At 40.3% G+C, this 20,613-nt stretch overlaps 1 protein-coding gene across 1 annotated transcript in view; it reads right to left on the bottom strand.

Moving 5' to 3' along the window:
• Window positions 1-2,371: 2,371 nt before the first annotated feature.
• LOC143359198 (adenylate cyclase type 6) overlaps window positions 2,372-20,613 on the bottom strand; it is a 63,748-nt gene continuing 45,506 nt past the window's right edge. The window contains exons 8-22 of the mRNA XM_076796958.1: window positions 13,442-13,563; window positions 12,554-12,646; window positions 11,950-12,096; window positions 10,362-10,520; window positions 9,378-9,626; window positions 8,621-8,780; window positions 8,168-8,265; window positions 7,891-7,975; window positions 7,213-7,329; window positions 6,765-6,893; window positions 6,256-6,494; window positions 5,591-5,729; window positions 4,990-5,209; window positions 4,523-4,671; window positions 2,372-3,831 (exon numbers count right to left, since the gene is read on the bottom strand). Of these exons, the coding sequence (XP_076653073.1) occupies window positions 3,514-3,831; window positions 4,523-4,671; window positions 4,990-5,209; window positions 5,591-5,729; window positions 6,256-6,494; window positions 6,765-6,893; window positions 7,213-7,329; window positions 7,891-7,975; window positions 8,168-8,265; window positions 8,621-8,780; window positions 9,378-9,626; window positions 10,362-10,520; window positions 11,950-12,096; window positions 12,554-12,646; window positions 13,442-13,563 (2,424 nt within the window). The 3' untranslated portion in view covers window positions 2,372-3,513. The remainder of the gene's footprint in view (window positions 3,832-4,522; window positions 4,672-4,989; window positions 5,210-5,590; window positions 5,730-6,255; window positions 6,495-6,764; window positions 6,894-7,212; window positions 7,330-7,890; window positions 7,976-8,167; window positions 8,266-8,620; window positions 8,781-9,377; window positions 9,627-10,361; window positions 10,521-11,949; window positions 12,097-12,553; window positions 12,647-13,441; window positions 13,564-20,613) is intronic.

Below are 20,613 nucleotides of genomic sequence, written 5' to 3'. Positions count from 1 at the left end.
GTCATAACGATGAGAAACTACTATTCTTTAATTTCTGAATATAAGGATACACTGATTAAATTGTTTAATGTACAGTAGACATGAGTCGCACGTGGTAGTACACTGTCGCCTAAAAAAAAAAGACAAGTATTACTACATGTTTGTTTTTGGAATTATTCGTAGTAGTACACTGTCGCCTAAAAAAAAAAAGACAAGCTACTACTGCAAAGTTATTTCTTAAATCATTTCTGAAGACCCTATCACAATTCTGTTCTGTAGAATGTAAAATACCTCCATCATCGAAGAGGAAATTACGAATATATGTTTTGTCTTCAGGTTTGGTACAGCACAAGAACAGTACCGCAAGGACAACTAACATCAGATTCCCGAGATATTGGGTTTAAAGTGGATTTCTTGGGGCCGTTGACGTGGAGCATACGCCCACCGGACCACTGCGTAGACTAGAAACGTATTGGTGCGTTCTTAGGCCAGGTTGCCGCAGCAATTAGCGTGAAATCACGGTGCACGTCACTGCGTCCAACTCCTCGCGGTGTGCCTAAACACACGACCCGTTTGCCGTTCCAGCAATGGAACGAGTGTGTCCGTTATCGTGCGAAAATACCGTACGCAAAAAGAAGACATATTAAGTTATGTCACCTGTGGCGGTACGCACGACAATACCATGGTGAGCATCGTATTAGCATCTAATGCGGTGGGAGTCGTGGATATTGACGTGACTCACGATCACAGAGTAAATCACTGGTAACTTCACCTGGACGCAGTGATATGTGCCTTTGGCCATTTTATGGTGTGTGAACGCTAAGTGCGGGAACGTAGCAATGCGTATCACCAGCATGTATTTTTGATCACACCCCCCCAACGTAGTGGTTCGATCGCGTTAATATTATCAATAATGTCCAACGTATTGGTACTTTGTCGCACCTCAAACTATTGGTACGTTGACATTAACTTTGTCGGGGGAATCTGGTGTTCTCCGCGCCTTGCAAAATTGATTTTGCGCTGTCCAAATCTGTAGCGTTGAATAATTTCATTATTGTACTTGAATGTAATTTCATAGAATTGTAATTTGAAGATTTAGTATAAGGGAATTACTTCACTTTACATACCTTGTGTTATTACTCAATTGCGTCCCAATAATTCTGACTGTACATAAATCATAGGATGGAAGAGTGAACAACTTATACTTAAACTGCATTGTTAATTTTTTCACTGACGAATTAACGACTGTGATATTATGAAATTGTCATTGTATAAGTATACAAAGAGGATATTAATAATAGAAATGAAGAGGATTTTTATAATGTTTCTTCAGTCTCAGAAGTCCTCCAGTTTTCTCCATTTTTCTTTTAAGGAATTATTTTTTCCTTTAAATAGTAGGCGAAGAGAATAAGTATGTAATGTTAGATTTTCAGAAGTCAATCCTTTTATGAGTAACGAAGGAGGCAATCTTTAAGAATTATATTTTCTAGACTTTCGGTCCATTCTCGCTTCTAATTACAACTTTGCTTATATTGCCGTGGTCCCGTTCGATCGGTTTAATTAGCGGGATGTAAGTAAATGAATAGAGCACGAAAATTGCGAATCTTTTTTCGTTGTGTCGAGCTTTTCTCGCTAGTGATTCTCGTTATTGACTAGAAATAGTATATGACACGCTGACATTCTAATGAACAGAGAGATGAGCATGTGTATTTTCTAAATCAGTGTAATATTTGAGTGTCATTATGAATTTAGAGTCAGTTAGGGCCAATAGAGGGAAATGATACCTGTGGATTCTCGTCTAGAGAATGGGATTGATCCCTCTATTACATTTTATTCATTACATCCATAACTTTGATGATAGTCAGAGTAAGGATGAAATTGAGGAAAATGATTAAACTAAGTTCTCGCTGAGAGAACGACACTATGATTCCTCAATATTTCCTGAAATACACGAATATCATCATGGCTGTACTACTAACATAAGCATCTGACGCAAGATATATAAATTAGGAATTGAATTGTTGTTCATTAATCTCTCTAATCATTACGAAAAATTGTCAACTAGCATGTCAATGATTCTTAATAATACAAAGTCAGGGGTAATAGGGTGAACATCTGATAAGACTGTGAAACTGCCTGCATTCATAGTACTCAAATACTTTAAAATGAAAATTATAAAACTTAATTGTCACTGTAATCTGACATCACTATATTTTAATATACATTTATTCAAACAAATTTGAAACTCTATAGTTATTTTTATTTTCACATCTTTATAGATAAACTGTCGGAACCGAATCTCATTTAAAAAATCAACATTCATTGTCACAAGTTTCAATTGGTATTCTGTTTCTATGGAAAGTTATATTTTTCATATTTTTATAAATTTTGAATTCTGCAAATACATCAAGTTTCACGGTCTGCAAATGCCACAGGAGTCGTTTTTAAGTACAAGTAGAGTTTCGTTTTTTCGCGCAGAGTTTCATCTTAATTCAGGAAATGATTTTTCTACCGGGTTAGACTTACTCGCGTTTATGGCATCGCACGGTTCGAGATCGACTGAATCATTCGCGGGGACGCCACTCTGTGATTGTATTCCAGGAATTCGTTTCGAGATGCGAGAAATGTATCGCCCCTTCTCCCGCGCGTTCCAATATTTCTCGTTTCGCCGATTCAGCTTTCTTATCAACGTTTCCAGATATTTCACAACTATCCGAGAACTCCTTTTCAGATTCATACATCCGGAAATGATCAGGAAATAGTCTCTGCTCGGGTTTCGAATTCAATTAAATTGTCCCACATGAAGGTATCATTATTCTTGGTGTGGTTGAAATGGTTAAACTCAATGAAAGACAACAGTCGAGAATTTCGTAAAAATTCTACATTTTTAAAATGATATTGGAAGTTGTTAGTGTTTGACATTCTTATCGATCGTGCATTAATCATTTATTCAGCAGTGTGTTTGCACCTCGATGAGGTTCACAGCTTCATGTGCAACAACTTAACACATTTATATAGACTTTAGATTCGATATTAACGAGGAACATTGATTCGTAAATTTGACAAGTTTCTTTTCAAGTCATTAACTACTTGTAATTGTTAATATTAAAATCTGTATGGGAGTCGAATCGTCTAGTTTTATGTGTGTGTGTGTGTGACCCCGTCGAACATAGAACATTCTTGCTGTATAATAAATATAGTTCTCTTAGGCTCGTAATCGTTAGCTAAAAGAAATCCTTGAGAAAATATTACTCGCTCGGTAGCAGTATTATTTTTAAATCTAACATCCATTTGATTTTATACTTCGAAAAACAGATAGATCGTTCCCTCCCCCCAGGTTCCTCAATATTTGCTCTCAAAAATATGACCAGTCATACTCAAAACTTCCATTCTGCATTTTCAAAAACACCCTATACTTTCACGATTATTAAAACATCCCTTCTCAACATTTCTTCTCGGCGCCTCTCGGGCAATTTGATAATTTCTGCCACTCATGGCAACAGCTAGGACTCCAAACGTTCCCCAGAAAATTTCTCAGACGTCCACGCTGTTGGATGCTGTCACAGCTTCAATGTTGCTATTGTTGTTCACCTTGAGGTCAACGTTGTCGCTCGGTTTCCCAGTTTGTCGTGGACCGTCGAGGAAGTGTGTGACCATGCTACCCTTGCCTTTGACCTGGATGGTGCCACGACAGGTCAGCGGATATCCTTTCGCGATTAGGATGTCTCGGACCTCCTGGGTGACCTGAATCCCGTCGAGGATGCCTGTAGACTCCATTCTCGAGGCCACGTTCACTGCGTTACCCCAAATGTCGTACTGCGGCTTTCTGGCGCCTATCACACCTGCTACCACCTGCGTCAAACAATCGGAGGTTCAATTTTTCCCTAGACACCACGCAACTTTCAAAAATCACTTCCGGTACTCATAGCAGTGTCAGCGGGAAATTGTTTCTACATTCTTAATGTTTGCAAAAGGATTTAATTAAACGTATACGAGAACGGGATCTCATTGGTACACAAAATGGGCGTGGACTCCGCGTCCCCGGCTTAGCCAATGAATCACCGGCTAAACGGGACATAGTAATCGAGCAAACACACTTGGTGGCTGGACAGCAGTCGAGGGCGTACCGTTTACCTGTTACCTGATTGGGTCTCAAAGTTATTGGGTGCTTAGGCCCCTATTGATTGGAGCGCGTTTCTGACCTACTCTACCGTAGGCTTCTTTTCGACAAGCGTCATTTGTTACCTGTCCCACCTGGTCGCCCCATAACTAGTAGGGGGGGTCATTATGGGTGTTTCTAATGGCGCTCTAAATCCTAAACTCCGAACGACCCACCAATGACGTGTTCTGCACCCTAATTTTACTTCTAAATCAATTTAAAACAACTTATCTTAAGTAGAGAATTTATTAGTGGAATAGTTTTGAAATATTTTAGAAATGGCTAATGATGTTTAATTTTGCGGAGGGTCTGTGTAGGCAAAGACGAGTTCATTCAGGTTTCGCTTAGGCTACAGCCGGTCAGAACGGGTGTGATTGACGTTACCGGTCCAATATTGATGCCCACGCGCAACCGGAAGTTGTTGAAGCTCTCTTTATTAACGTAGGCCAGCTGTTCGCGTATCCTGAGCGCGTAGTCTGCCATCGCGGTCACGTGTTTGTAATCTTTCATGTCGCAGGTGCTCCTCGTCAGACCTGTGGAAAAAGAGGAACGCTCGTGTGAAAATTCCTGGTCGCCATAAATACACTTTAAGCGTCCGGTTCTCTGCTCTTGCCAGATATCTATTGCCACCGTCGCGAACACTGCTCCGAAACTATGAATTTCCGAGAAACAAACACTAATGTACCATCTGTACAGTTCCCAGAAATTTTTCGTCACATTTTTTCGACCATGTGCCCGAGGTGAAGGGTCTTCAGGTAAAAAAAAAATTAGGATGAAGAGAGAAATAGCGTAAGAGAAAAATCGTGAAAGGGTGGCTCAGAAATGTAGTTGAAAGAGGAAATTTCGCTCACCGGACGCTGCCATGTAGGTGGCACCGGTGCTCTTGATCTTCTCGATGTACTTGTACTGTTCCTCGGCCAGAAGCTCGTCGAAATCAGCAATGATCTCGTTCAAAAGCCGGAGACACTCGACGCCCTCGTTGTTCGCCTCGAGCTCCACGTAAAACTCGCAGAAGTTAGGTATCGAGGCGAACATTATGCAGACGAAGTCACACTGCTCGTGGTACAGCTCCTGCAACAGAATTTTCGATCCCAAACGTGTATTCTTCGCTTAAACAATTTTTCCATTACGCCTCCGGTCTGCCATTAATTCTTTTATCATTTTAATCGTGAAGAATATTTAATTGTATTTTTCGGAAACTGAGCATGACGCTAAAAGTATTGCGATTTTTGTTATATTTTATTCTGCTTTGTTAACAATTTTTCTTATTCTTATAGAGAACCATAAATGAAGTTGACGTTCTAAAATCGCATTGGAAATTTTCGCGAGCTTTCCAGAGAAGTTAAGAGTTATTCCGGCTTGCGGGATTGAATTAACTCAAACAGAAGGCACCGGCACAACCTCGGATTCAATTGCTCTGTTTGGAGTGGTCGAAAGTTTTTTGGCACTCACGTCTGAATTGACAGTGGACATGAAGTGAGCGGCCACGTGCTCAGGAAGTATGTTTGCCAAGAGCTTCTGGTTGTAGGCCTTGAGGTGCTCCATTTCTTCTTTCTCCTCTGTGGCCTGCAGCTTCCACAGAAAATCCAGTCTGCGCTCAATCAGAAAAATCTTCTTCGTATCCGTCCGTTACTCAAAAAATTCACTCAGTAAAATTATTCCTAATTTAAAACGTACCCCCGCAATAGTTTCACTCTTTGAACTACTACGTTAAATTATACGTGGATTAATGGTACACAGCATTCTTGAAAAAATGTCATAAATGTAAAAGAAATTGTAGATGCATCTTTGCTGGTGCATAGAATAAATCAAGAGAAATACAAGATAGTAAAATCATCGGAATGATTTTATGTTTAATTTGATTTAGTTTCAAGTTCAGCTGTGAACTAATTTTTAAGCAGAGTCTATCTATTTTTATTTCGAATGTTTCCCAACGAGAAAATTACAGAATTAATGTCTCCTTTAATTATTCGCAGGAATTGTCTGCGCGAATAGCTGTATTTTGTGTAGTATTTCACAGTGTCAAAATTGCAGTGTAAATTTTGCAGGGGTTTATCGCTCTCGCAAATTGAATAGCGGTCCCTAGACATACTAGTCAAAGCTCGCGTATATTTCACCTGTACGTAGCCTCGGTGTGCTGCGAGTGAGCAACCAGACAGGCCATAAAGAAAACCACTAGAACGCCTGCGAGCCATCTCCCAGTCAGTTCGACGTCTTGCTCGTGCAGAGCCTCGTATACACTGATACCCAGATAGCAGACGACCACTAGGCTCAGTATCGCCACTTTGAACACAGACGTGAGGATTTGGTAGACCGCGCAGGTTATCATCACCAGCATCACCAGCACCGGGAAAAGCTGGAAAATTCGTTTACCCTTTGTACGTCGTTTCCCCTTCGGCCCCCCTTTGATGTTCCACGGGAAATGCTTAATCCTATTTCTCGATGCTCGAGGAGCTCTCAATTTTCGGGATTTCCCGGGTTACCCGGTGATCTTCCTTCGGGAAGATCAATTTCATGCTTTGGTGGGTATTTTTACGATTTAGGGTAGTTTTTGTCTCGAGGTGATTTGTTAGGGAATGGTCAGAAAATTGGAAAATTTGGGTATAGAGTTTTTCAGCCCACTTACGTCAGCAAAGACAGTATAGTAGCATACATCATTGGTGTTTTCGATGCTCCTGAACGTCACGCTGGAATTCTCTGGCCATTCCATATAGGAAGTGCCATTGCTACACACTCGTACTCCCTCCAATGTCAGCTAGATAAAAGAGAACACGCAGATAGAGGGATAGATCGATCAAGTTTGTATTTCCACCGAGGTGTGATCTATTGTGGACGAGTCAAAAAGTAATTTAAAAAATTGTGGACTTGCTGGTTTTTTTGTAATGTCTGCCTGACACTCGGAAATTAATTTTGGAATTTTTAGATCCTCAGGAATTAATGTGAGAATTTGTTGATCCTAAGAAATTGACTTCAGACAGTGCCAGTTCTGAGAAATTAGTTTGAGAGATTGTGGGCGTGTAACGATTAATTTAAAAATTTGTTGAACTGCGTAGGAATGTTTCTGTTTCACTTACCAATGGGCTTAAGGAAGTAAAGAATGTTAGGGACACGACACAGGTGGCCAGGGCCTGTGAAACCCCTCTGTTTTCAAAAATATGCACTGCTACATTTCTCAGGCTTTTTGGTACTCTCTGGAAAATATTTTTTGAAAAATAGAAAAATAATTATTGACCACCTACAATTTATTCCTCTGATTCAAGAATAATTACAAATATAAATTCTGAACAATTCACAAAAAGAATAGTTTGAATCGATTTAAGAGAAAATTTGTTTATTCTATAATTTTACGACGATTTGAAGTCGTAATTAATTGTAGTTATCATTCTTATTGGAAGGCAATTAATTAGGAATCGATTTGAGGTTTATTAAATAAATTTTGTGGTAGAATTTCATCCAAAGGATTTGTCGGAATGGTTAGATCAAGTTCTGGGATCAATGATCCGCGATTCCTGTTACACAATGGAGCAGACTCGTACTGCTCATTGTATAATAGCCGAATCGATGACTTCACCACTGACCTGGAATCTAGCCACGTATTCAAGGTTAAGAGGAAATGGCAAGATTCCAAAGAGTGTTGGCCATCGATCCAGTCTACTTGGAAATTGTTCAAAAGAGGTTGTATCGGTGTACAACTTGTCCTTATCAGTCCCTCCTGTTATCTGGATTGAGAATGAACTAACGCGATGACTTACCTCATTTTTCTCCGCCAATAGGATCCCATTGATCAGCGCGATCAGCGTAGTACTCACTCCTATACACGTGTGGAGATATATGCTCCTGAAAAGGAAAAATGATCAGAGACACTATCCATTAGCATAAATTATTTCAAAAATTATCAAATTTGTCAGCACGAATTTCTCAATTTTTATGGCTTTATTTATAAAAGAATTTTTATTGTGAGTGGGATTTATTCCGTATAAAAGTTAAATATATCTAACATATAGAATTTGGTTTTATTTAGTATATTACCCGTTCAGAGTAATTGCTATGGCGATCACAACCACCAGGTAGACAAAACCAGAGCAGACAAAGTAGGCTGATAGCATTCTGTCCCGTTCGCGAGAGTACTGGAACACAAATTATGAAAATAGCACTGCGACTTATCTGTTGCAACTACTGGAATCTATTCTACAAAATAACTATGGCTCAATTTGTTGTCAACATTCAGCAAACTATGTTCGATTAATATCCGTCAATTTGACAATAATTTACGAAATCATTTCATGTGTTAAGAATTAAAGAACTGAGATGAAAGTTCGATACAGATGCAAGACGGAGTGAGCAATTATTATGCATGAACATTTATCGGAAAGTTCTCGCTCCATCGTGAAAGTGAGACTAACAGGGGAACTTTTTAACGAGGCACCGTTGGAATTCTTGGTTTTTTTCGCTGGGGGATGATTGGGGGATGATTTAGGGTACCTTTTCCTCAACGTCAGGCCGTCGAAACGTTAGAATAAATGGGGTGCAGTATTCCGCCCTTAGTCGATCTATGCTCCTGGCGTCTATCGCCCTCATCAGGTACTCGTTCACCTCGTCTTCAGGGTCCTTCTTCGGCTCGTTAGTCTCTCCGAAGCCTAGCCTGTCGAGTAATCGAGAATCGATATCGGAAACAGGTCGAAAATGATACTGAAAATCTCATCAATCATCCGAAACCACCCCACCAAAATCGCAGAATTATTTCAAGCATTTCTTACAGCCTCAACTAATTTTTTTCACGCTGCTGCAACAATTTATATTGCATCGTTACTTTACAACACACACTCCTCAGACGCCAATAATAAAAATACAGGATTAATACAGAATATTAAAAAAATTGTACATTGAACCTACGATGGACTAACAATTTTCTTCACAATGTTATTCTACAAGAGCCTTTTTAGTTGCTAATAAGAATGTACCTCCCCACTAATTACTGAAAGAAATTTAAAAAGTTGGTGAATTAATTGGGAGTTTTTTAGCATCATTTTTCAACGACTCCGGTTTCCAATCATCTCGGGAAATATTTTTAATTGCTTTCACCCTGGATTTTTACTAATTTTTTTTCTGATCTCTCAATCACGTATTACTTTTAGTTCCCTACCCATCGGGGATTTTTTTCAAATTTTTTAATGAAACGCGATCGCGATACAATCGATCTCCTTCGAGTGCAAAAGGTTTTCTTTTTTCTCTTCCTTACTTCGTCTGTTTGCCGTGCTGCGATCCGTGTCCCATCATTCTCATCTCCTTGGACACGTTCCCGTTCGCGGGCAAGCCCTTCCGCAGCCCTGTGGAGGGTATGTTGCCCTTAAACGAGTCCCCCGGGACGATTAGGTACGTTTTGATATTGTTCTCTTTGAGGTAAGCGTTCCTCTCGCCGCCGTGACCCTCCTCCACCTCGTAATAACCGCCGAGACAGTCGAGTGTCTCTTTCGTGATGTGCACGCGCCTGGAACAATTAATTGGGGACCAGGAGTGTTCGTTAATTAGACTTTAACCGCTCCTTAAACGATTAATTAGAAGATTAAACTGTTCTGTTCATTATCCCATCTCGAACTGCGAATTTATTTTTCACTGATGAAATTGTGGACTTGGATTACGCTGTTTTATGTTTCGTCTATCTCAGAACTATTTTATCCTTTATTCCTCATTTTTAATATCTGTTGTTGTATATAATCCCGAGTGTATTTTCTACTTTTAAAATACTCATTTAATCTGAGATTGTATTTAATCATCTAAACTTTGTTCTCACACAGTTTTGTCAATGCAAAAGAGTACAAGCTAACAGAAAATAACTATAATAGAAAATATGAAACAGTAGTGGAATTGTTTCTACTCTGTGTCGTTTCCATCGAATTTTCTCAGCTTACTGGCTTCTCTTGGGAAAGCAAAGGAAAGCAAAATTCTCAGACTCCGGGATCCATTCGAAATTCAAATGGGAATATTACCTTCCTCGAGCCTGTGCTAGAATATGTATGCATTCACGGTGTTGCACCGTAAGTGCCATTTTGTAACATCCTTTTGTTTCCCCACAAGCGACACGGTAATTCTACATTTATGCGTGATTAACGTGCCACCGTGTTTCCAAGGTTTGTCAGATGATTAACGAAGGCGAAGAAAAATCATGTTACCTGTTAGCCGACGCAGAATATCGTTCATGATGAGCAAATATCGAATTACTCACCCAGGTACTCCGCCGCTTTCCATGTAGTTTGCGAGAGTGACGTCGTTGCTCCAGACGTCGAATTGCCATTTTCGCAAGCCTAACACTCCACAATGAACCCTGCCAGTATGAATTCCGACCCTCATGTTCACGTTCACTGCTCCCACCTCTCGGTACAGCCTGCGAAAATTTTGCAAATTACCTTAGAACAATCAAATACTCATTTCAAATAATCATTTGATCTTTCACAATTTTTTTGATAATTTTCGAAATTGCGTTCCTATCAAATCGAAATAATTTTATATTTCTTCCAATCGTCAGAAATTAATGCTATACTTTTTTCTTGTTTCAGAAAGAGCGTAAACAATTACACAATAATAGTCCAGATCGTAGGTCTTCATTTGCAACCTCTAACAATTTTTATAATCAACTCCACAACGGTGCACTGAAGATTTTTGCCTTATCTCCAAGAATTTTTATCTTTCGTCGTTCTAATGACGAACATTATTGGAATTTTTTAACGAAGTATGGCTTGCAAAGAATCGGGGTGTAATTCCTGCGATAACAGGTGATTTATGTTGTTCTACCCAGGGCGATTATTGCAAACGGACGTGAAAGGCGAAACAAAGAAACAGCCCCAGCATCATCGTTAGCGATCATTGTCGACTCTCTTTTTTGGTTGGTTTCCGCACTCGCTGCTAATAGATCTGACCGAGAGAGGGGAATGCCTAGAGTATAGTGGTATCGAGGCAACCATCTTAAGAGCCGGAAACAAAGTAAACGAGTCAAAGCAAACCGTGGACTCTCGAGACAATTGTTCTTTTCTCGTTGCGACCTGCAACGCTAAAAAACGAGTCGCTTGGATGATTTCCTTGGAGAGTAAAAGCACTGTCAAAGCAGCAGCTGAGAATATCCCTAGAGAGCTGTGCGATCTCTTATTGGCATGAATGATAAATTAGGTGATACCTGCTTCAATCTAAAAATTCTTGGATCGTTTGTTCAACATTTTTACTATAGAAATTGGAGATTCATTCTCGTTGGAAAATATACGTGCAGTTAGGTATGTTCAGCGAATGTGTAAAATGATTACGTATATATTATATATATATAGGGTCGAATTTATGAGCAATTAAAATTGTGAACTTTTGTTGGTAGTTGTTTCTGTAACGGTGTCGTGCATAAAACTGAACATTCGAACTGCATAAATGCGTTTAACGTTGCCAGAACTTTTCAAATTAACAGAATTATCATTACATGACTGTATAATGTCAGAATATTAATTGAGTGATTTTTGTAACAGATATTACGTCATATTTCAAGAGAGAAATAATGATAAATTGATGGAGGACTGGAGGTGGATTTATTTTTTGAGGTGGTTTAAGTAGAGAACAACATTTTTCTGAGAACATATTTTTTCGAGCGGATGTTTTTAATGGTGTAGGTTTTCCGGTTGTCTTTTTGGCGGTATCAAAGACCTGGCAGAGTTCATTAGTTCCAGTTCTTCGAGATTGACCCGAATACAGGTTGTCGATAAGCATAGGGGCATAAGGGTCACGGAAAGTCGTGAAAGCTGAGGGTATAACGTTAAGTCAGCTCGACAGAAACTCACGTGATTGCGCTAATCATGTCCAAACCCATTTCCACACAACACCGAGCGTGATCAGGTCTCGGCTCCGGAAGTCCTGAAACGCAGTAGTAGCAGTCCCCTAACAATTTGATTCGTAGGCAGTGGTGCTCTGCCGCCAGCGTGTCGAACCTGCATCATCAAAATCACAATCATTATATAAAATTCTCTTTGCTGCACTGTTGCACATTTTCCTGAATTTTTTGGCTAAACACATTTTATTTCCACTATTCTTAGGCCAAATTTAACCTCCTGGGTTTAAAACTTGGACTTTCGGCATTTTCTCGCCAAAATCTACAGTTTTACATAAAAAAAAAGTTAAAAATTTCTGGTTTCCACAAGTAAAGTTTAGTCATATTTTATACCCGATTGAAACGTTTCTTCAGAATTTCGTCACAACAATACGTATGTATTAAGAAAGGCAGCGACTCAGTTTTCAAAGGCGCCAATTTAATGAATTGCCAACCAATTAATTTCCGGGGAGAATGGCCAAGCTTGCTACGCCAGGCAGCGGTAATGAAGTCCGCTCGAATTTGAGACTCGAATTCAGTCCGCGATAGTTCGTTTGCTGTAGAATAGTATAACTCACCACACGAACAGTTTGTTCAACAATCTGACGACCTCCTCGGCGGTGCATTGATCGGACAGAGATGTGAATCCGCAGATGTCCGCGAACAGGATGCTGTAAAACAGATTCTACGCTGGAATCTTCCGAGTCCGGCGGGTTTTAATTAAGTGACACGGTGTTAATTGGAATTCGTTAGCGGGTGTCGGGTGTGACTTAACGAGGCGCGAGTGGCAGAACGGGTGTAACTTCAACGGATGATGGACGCGTTCATCGCGTCGGATGCATTATGCAGTCCCATATGTCTCCTGCAGAGGATCCTTGCTGTTTCTCGTAATTATTCTGGCCTCCCTCTAATCACCGTTCGTCGCCACTCGATCCTCATCTTGCATAATTTCTCCCGCAAAACATCTCCCGCTCAATTAACAATCGATTTCATCAAATCCATCAATTTTTTCTCCACCCCTATGAAACTTTCAAATTTCAATTTCAATCATTTTCATTCGACCCTCTACAATAATGAATTGTTACCATTGCTATCTTCGTAAATACAATAATTTTTATTTCACTAAGCAATTGTAAACTATTTGTCACATTATTGGATATTTTTTATTTAATGTAAGAATGCTTGGAACTGCTTTGTAGAATTTCTATTTTGCACATCATTTATAAACTATTTAGTACAGACCAGGAATTCTGTTGAAACTTTCTATCGCGTGATGTATTATTCTTCCATCTGCTCTTTGCGCAGCAAACAATTTTGCGCAACGTGTGAAAAATTAGTGGAGTGTTCACGGTACGCTTTAGCCGAGTCTCTGGTGCGAGTGCTTTGTCTTCTGACACCTTTTTTTTCGAAATGGTGGGTGTGTGCGCTATCAGCACCGTGTTTCTTTTTTATTCGGCAATGCTCACCTGACGTTCTCGTGCCTTTGAATGTAAATTTTGTAAAACATGGTATCCTTCGGCTTGCCGGCGATGTCGGCTTTCATCTCCATGGCTACGTGCCTCGGCAACACGCTCAATAGAAGCCGTTCCTGAAAAAAATCCGAGAAAATTCTTTGGTACACGCCACGGGGAACAGAGAACGCAATTTCCCCGTACAATATAGCATGGGAATTTCGTAGCGTGTGCTCCAGACGTATGATTTTCGTCGCCGTCGAGGAAAATGCGTTTCTCGACATTACCCCGGCCTCTATTCTATCAATTCAGCGGATATTCAAATTGCAAACACGCTCGGACGTTTCAGCAAAAAGCTTTTTAATCTCGAACATCATTTACCCTATATCTTCCGCATGGCAACACCATTGTAAAAATTCCGCAAATATAAATTCGCCCGGTTCAACCGAAATAGGTTCCGCGAAGCAATTTAAATTAATTAATTACAACGAGGGAGAAAGCCATATATTTATTTTCTGTGGAACCGAGAAAACAATTTCAATGATTCGATGTTGAATAAATTGTAACGAATTTGATACGACAGTAATGAACTTTAAATGAAATAATTGCCGTGAGATAATGCAAATTATTTATTTTCATGGAAACTGCGGAACAATTCCAATGAATATTTAATAATTCGGAAGGAAGTGGTTTTGAACCGAGGAATTTTAATTATTTCATTAGATACAGTAAGAGTGGGCAAAGTAAATGATTCATTTCAGTGGAAATTAGTTATCGATATTAAATCAATTGTAGAAATATCCTTTCGAGACGGGGATCTAGACATTTCAATTGCTGATGCTCTAAAGTAAGGCTAAAGTAAATTATTGTTTAATGGTCCCCCGGAATCGATGGTCAAACAATTAATTCTCAACTTTTGGGAACTTTTGTTCTGCAATTTTCCGGGCAAAGTGTAGACTCGCGGATTTGGTACGCCGCACAGTGGGGTATTTGGCCCGAAAAACCGGAAAAAATTATTTAAGCGTTATATATAGGCTCAATGCCACAATGTAGGTGGTCGTTGAATTCGTCTTAACATCAGCTATAACATTATGAGATCGAAAATATATCTTAACAGTTAAAAAATTAAATTGATCCTCACTTTTTATAAAAAAAAAATTTTTTCCGAAATTTTATGTATTGAAATTTGTAGACATCTGAATACTGTTAATCTTTTGTTGGAACCTTTTTTTCGTCAGATTATCGGAAACCCTTGAAAAATCGTGGCGCTTGTGGAGTACGTGCACCGAAAAGCTAGAAAAAGTATTTTTACACGTAAATTATGTTAAAATGATGTAAATTATTATTGTAATACAAAATATGTAGATCATGAAATGTTTTAATAAGTAGATATGTATTTTAAGAATATTTTTAAATTATTACCATTAATTTGCGTACGTAAAACACTTCTAAACGCTAATACTAAATTAGCTATAAAACGTCAATCTGGACAAATCTGGAACCAAACTTTATTAGCTTGGAATCGCAAATCTCTACCGAATATAATGAGACCAGAAAGACCATCGGGACTCACTCAGAACCATAATAAAATCGTTAATGAAGTCTTATAATTGTAAAAATAATTTCTGAATTATTGATCATATTCAAATATTAATAACTTTATAAATGAGTATAATAAAAAAATGAAAACAGTCTGAGAGTGTAGTCCATACTTACCTAAAAGATATCCATAAAGCAAAAAATTACACAGCTTTTTTAAAGCATGTAAAAATCACTAATAAATGTACGATATGTTATAGCATGATTGGAAAGGCAATACAAGTCATAGAATCTCTCGACTTTCGATTAAGTTTAGACATTCATAAACTTACAAATGAATAAAAACAATTTAGTACAATGTTCTACACACATTCAACAACTTCGAGCAATAAAAAAATTACAGTTTACGTTAAATTTTTGAAATTGACTTTTTTCCGGCTTTTCGGGCCAAATACCCCACTGTGCGCCGGTTGGGAAAAATTTTGTCCACGATCCCCCGCAGTACAATTCGGCAAGTTTCCGGGCAAACGTGCCCGGAATTCTCGAATTTCCAATCCCCGTCACTATTTCGAACTCCGGGAGCGTAATTCAACGCGAAAGGCCTTCAAGAGTATCCTTTGACAGCTCAATTCGGAACGTTCCTACGGTTGCTCCTGCGTCTGTCTCTCCGTGTGGCGTCGAGTCCGCTCGATTAATTTACATTGTGTAATTAGCAAATCAATTGCGATTTCGAGTAGTCCGTGCGAGGGCTCACTCGTGTTTGAATTAATCGCGACGGCGTTATTCGATTTTCAGGGTTCAATTGTTCTTTCGCTGTCAAGAATTCCCTTGTGGATTTTGCGAAAGCTCTACTCGATCATGTTGTGCTCTCGATATCATGCCACTTCTAAGTACTCAATGTCGTGCTTGGAATTGCGTTTTTATTTTACGACCACTTGCGAATCACCCTCGCATGATTCTCAGCAGTGATTGTTAATGTTTTACCGTGAATTTATGTTCGGTGTTTTTATCGCAGTTCAGAGTGACTTGGTCTGTCTGAAACGGTCAACCCTTTGCACTCGAAGCCATGTTAACTCCGAAACGAAACATTTCTTCCGACCTAGAATATTTCCCTTCTATATATATTTTTTCATGCTGTACATACGGAAATGGTGCAATTCGCTCGTACAGTATTGCAATGTTTAGTAATTTATTAAATACTAACAACACGTTGACTGCCATGTCACCCATATGTGGGTGACGGAATTATTTGTCCAGGTTTTAAAATGAATTTTTACGTTAATATATTCATTATACCGATTAGAATCCGTGAAATTCAAGAAAGTTGGAGGACTACTCTTCAATTTTTATTTCATTAAATAACACTCTAATTTTATGGATTTTTTGAAGTTTCTAGTTTGGCAGTCAAAGTGTTAAGAATGTAAAAAATATTTTGAATAACGATACAGGAATTTTTACTGGCGCCTTACAGTCGCCATTCGAGTGCCACTTGCCTTTCCATTTTTATCGTTCAGTTTTTAATTACTTCTTCAAAGCAATTTCTTCCTTTGAAGTGTAGTTAACACGTTAACTGCCACGTCAGTCACACATGACTGCCAGTGATTTTTGACTAGGTTTAGAAATTCATTTTTACTGCGACATATCCAGATAAACCGAATTTTATTCAGATCTTTAGAATTCAAAAGGGTGAAGACTGGATCCCCTATAATACATTTCAAATTTCTAGTTTCGGTTTCATTAATTAAATTACACTGATTTTGTGAGAATCTGTGCGATCGATTCGTGACGCTTAACGCGTTCAAAAATACATGCAGCATCGTTCGTCTCTTTCATAGGCTCTGTGTAGAATATTCGTTCCCGAACAGAACTCTAAGTCTCGTTAATCTGGCATTCAGTCCCTTCCCCCTGATCACCAGCTCACTCATTAATTCCGCCGTACCGATACCGTGTTTGAATCGATCCCAAAGCGACAGGCACGTGTCCCCGGTACCCGGAGCGCGGTGCATTAGCCAATCTCGCGAATGATACTAACGTGTGTCGCCTAGGCGTGCAACTGTTGTCGCAGTCGATCAATTCATCTCGCGTCAAATTAGCGTGGCAAAGGGACAGCTTTGTGTATTGTAATTCCCCGGGTCTTCCGGTTCGCGGAACCGCTCCCCCCCCCCTTCAACGTCGCTTGTCACTGTACACGCAACCTAACCGAACGCCTCTATTGAATATTTAATACATTCACTACTTGCCAAGCCGGATTTCGCGGTTTGAATCCTGACCACCGTTATTGTTCCGGTCAAACGCGCCCCCCCCCCCCGGGAATTTAGTTATGAGATATTTCGTATCATCTTCCCTCTGCGGATCATTTGATCCTCCACTTTATTGAGAAATTCTCCCGCCTCACGTTTCTTCGCGGCTTTGAATTTTATTAATGGACAAATGCCTCCGCTTCCCGCCCATCCTTCTCAATTTTATTTAATCCACTGGTCACCGTATCTCTCACACCAATTTAATTTGTCGGAGAATATACGGGCTGCAACCTCGGCTAGTGCACAGGTCTCGGATTAACCTCGGATTTTTTCTGCAAATTCCAATTGTCTTGACAGCGATCGGTGGTACTAGCGAACAATTTAGAAATTAATTTAATTATCACTTATTTCTCTCAGCATTGTCAGGCTTTCCCGAGCGAAGCAATTGCGAATCGAAGAAGAATTCAAGAATTGTTCGTGTAACCTTCCGGTGAAAATATTGAGTTGAATCGTATTTCATCATTTACGTCGCCGGCGTCGCAGCTCGGTCTTCTGCAGAGGTGCACGGCTTCTCAAAAAATATTTTTGATCGCCTCCCTTCGCCCCGGAAAATGATTTCCCGAGAAAGGCGAGCATTACGACCGATTCGATTATTCCTCGGTTCTCAGTTGGACTCGAACGCTTGCCAAGGACTGGCAGCGTAGACACTGGGATTTAATTCTCCGGCAAATTCCATTAGACGAAATTTCATTTGGCAAAGGAGCTCGTAATTCAGCCAAGTTCCCTGAAAATGCTCGAACATTCCAATTTTCTGAGCCTCGTATTTCCCTTGTTCCCTTTGAGCGCGCGCTGTTCTCGTGTTCATTCTCTTCGCGAGTATGTTGCCATCCTAGGAGATCAAGAGCGCCTTCTCATCATCGCTCGAAGATCATCGGGCTTGTCAGCCCGATACGTTATAGACAGCTTTGACTGGGGTAGCTGGGTTGACGCGTCCTGCGAGAGGATCCTGTCTCGGGAAAGACGTGATCATCTCGGGGTGAATTATTAATCCCGTCAGCCAAGGAAATTGTTGCTCCCGCCCTGAAGCCGTCGGGTGACTTTCAATTTGGTCGAAACCCGAGGATAAGGCACGCAGACAGTCAGAGGGCGTCTGTCTTCGGGAAATTGAGGGAAATCGAGGGAAATTACCGGCGTCGAGTTATATTTAAATTGGGCGTCGGCTGGGGGACAGTATCTTTTCACTGTCAGGAAATTGCGACCCGAACAGACGGAGCCTGTGGAATTTATTTTTTTTGCATATCTAGACAGAACACCGAAAATGAGATCGATTAACATTTTTATTACCGTTTCGATATAAAGGGCTCGAGAGTATGGTTCCTTATTGTTTCTGGAGGCCCTTGTGAGCTGATAACAATCTTAGTAGTACAGAGACTCCCAAGTCTGTGGAATTATAGCAAGTGCCTGTCTCGAGTATTCGTTAATGGCATTTTGCAAGCTAAATGCGCTCGGAAAGTTGGCAGACCATCGATCAGGATCTACGAGCCAGTGTAAATAGGTGTTTACACAGAGGAGGGTGTGAATTAATGTGCGATCATCTGATTGCGTTGTAATGTTCGTAGGGTGAAATTGAGTTATGTTAATGGGGTGTGAGGAGGTAAGTGTTCTTCGCTGGAATTCACATTGACGAATGAATGTACGGGGGAATGCAACTCGACGTAATTCTTCGGTCGAGGTGTGTAGCACGTGTAGACTGTTAATGAAGCGTTTGTATTGTCAAGGTACTTTAATGGAATGCTGCTTGTTCGAGCCATTTACTTCCTTCCCTACTGTTTCATTCATAGTGTGCCACGGTCTTTTCACTCTTTTGATTTTTAATTTTTTCGGCAATAATTATTCCATTCTTTTTTCTGTTTCAGGTACTGTATTATCCATTTTAGTATTTTCTTCCTTTTGTAAAAATTGCTTCGAAGAGGTATGCGAAGCAATCGCACCACCACGTTAAATCCTCTGGTAGTTATTGTACCATGGAAAAATAGCAACAGTATAGCATTAATTACCGCGAAGGAATGAAATGAGCGGTGAAGGAAGTGGTGCAACGTAGTAAATGTTAAACTGGTGCCACGAGTAGCATGAATTTAGCCAAGCAGAAGCGGTCTTTAACAGCTCGGTGCAAAATCGTCAATCAGCAACAAATTGCGTAATTAAATGGGAATGAAATACATGCAAAGGGCCGGCATATCATTAAGAGAGGCAATATCGCAGCTTTCAGCGGTGCAGCGCACACAGTGATACCTTGTTAATCAAAACCGCGGCGACGGAAATTCCGCCGTCGGGTATCCCGTCTACCAAAGCAGAGGGAAAGAGATGCATAGAGTGCATAGGTAGGGGGAAAGTGCATTCGTGCGAGTGCATGCACACGCGATTATATCGCGGCGTCAGGGAAAACGTGGGCCGCATTCGCTTGCAGTTTCGTGGCTTATCTTCGGGGCTCGCAATGCACACGCATCACTTGGTGCATGTGCATCCATAAACTCCTCCGCTGAGAACGGTTGTGTATGCGTCGTCCGGGTTTGTACCGAACTCTCTCCTTTACCCTCACTCTATCTCTCTCTCTCTCTCACGCTTCCGCGAGATTACGTTCCGTGTCTATGCGGCTGTTGAATGCGCGCCAAGATGCATTCTAATGCAAATAAGATGACCCCGGGATGGAGTCGTTTTCGCGGCTGAATTTTTGCCAGATTGCCGGCGGGATCGCGAGAACCTCGCGGAACCGACACGCAGTCAGTTTTCTGTTTCCTTTGGTACTCTGCATCGCATTTACGGTGCATTTTTGTCGTCCATACTCCGTGCAATTTTGATCATATTTTTATGTCGTCCTGGGAACTACTTCCATGCGACCAGACTATGCAAAATTTGCTAGATTTCTCTTTTTGGCTCTCCGTACCCATTCTCCATTGAATGCACTATTCGCAATTAAATGTAAGTAAATATGAGACCACGATCTAGTAGTACAAGTAACTGTATTGTCAGGCAGGATAATTCGGTGGTATGAGCTAGTGAAATAGGTGACTCTATGGTCAGACGGAGGAGCTAGTGGTTCGAGCAGTGCCATAGTCGGACCTAGAGCTAGTAAAGTATTCTGTCATGACCTCCATATATTTTTATCACGTCTGTTAAAAATATTTTAACGTATTTAGCATTTAATTTTCTGAGAATATTGTAACACGATTGGTCCTTGCGCACGCGAGCATCGCTGCACGGTAAACGCATAATGATCTTCAACTCATGAATCCCATTGGCAAGACGTTGTCAGGGGTGACGGGACCATGAGCTAAGCTGGTAGTTTCGGGGTTGATGAACAAGCAGGGTCTGGACAGTGGCCGATCGCAATCGCGTCGAGTCACGGAT

Source organism: Halictus rubicundus, chromosome 11, assembly GCF_050948215.1.
Source record: "Halictus rubicundus isolate RS-2024b chromosome 11, iyHalRubi1_principal, whole genome shotgun sequence".
NCBI classification, from domain to species: domain Eukaryota; kingdom Metazoa; phylum Arthropoda; class Insecta; order Hymenoptera; family Halictidae; genus Halictus; species Halictus rubicundus.
The sequence above is the reverse complement of the archived record's forward strand: the minus strand, read 5'-3'. Positions and strand labels throughout refer to the sequence as shown.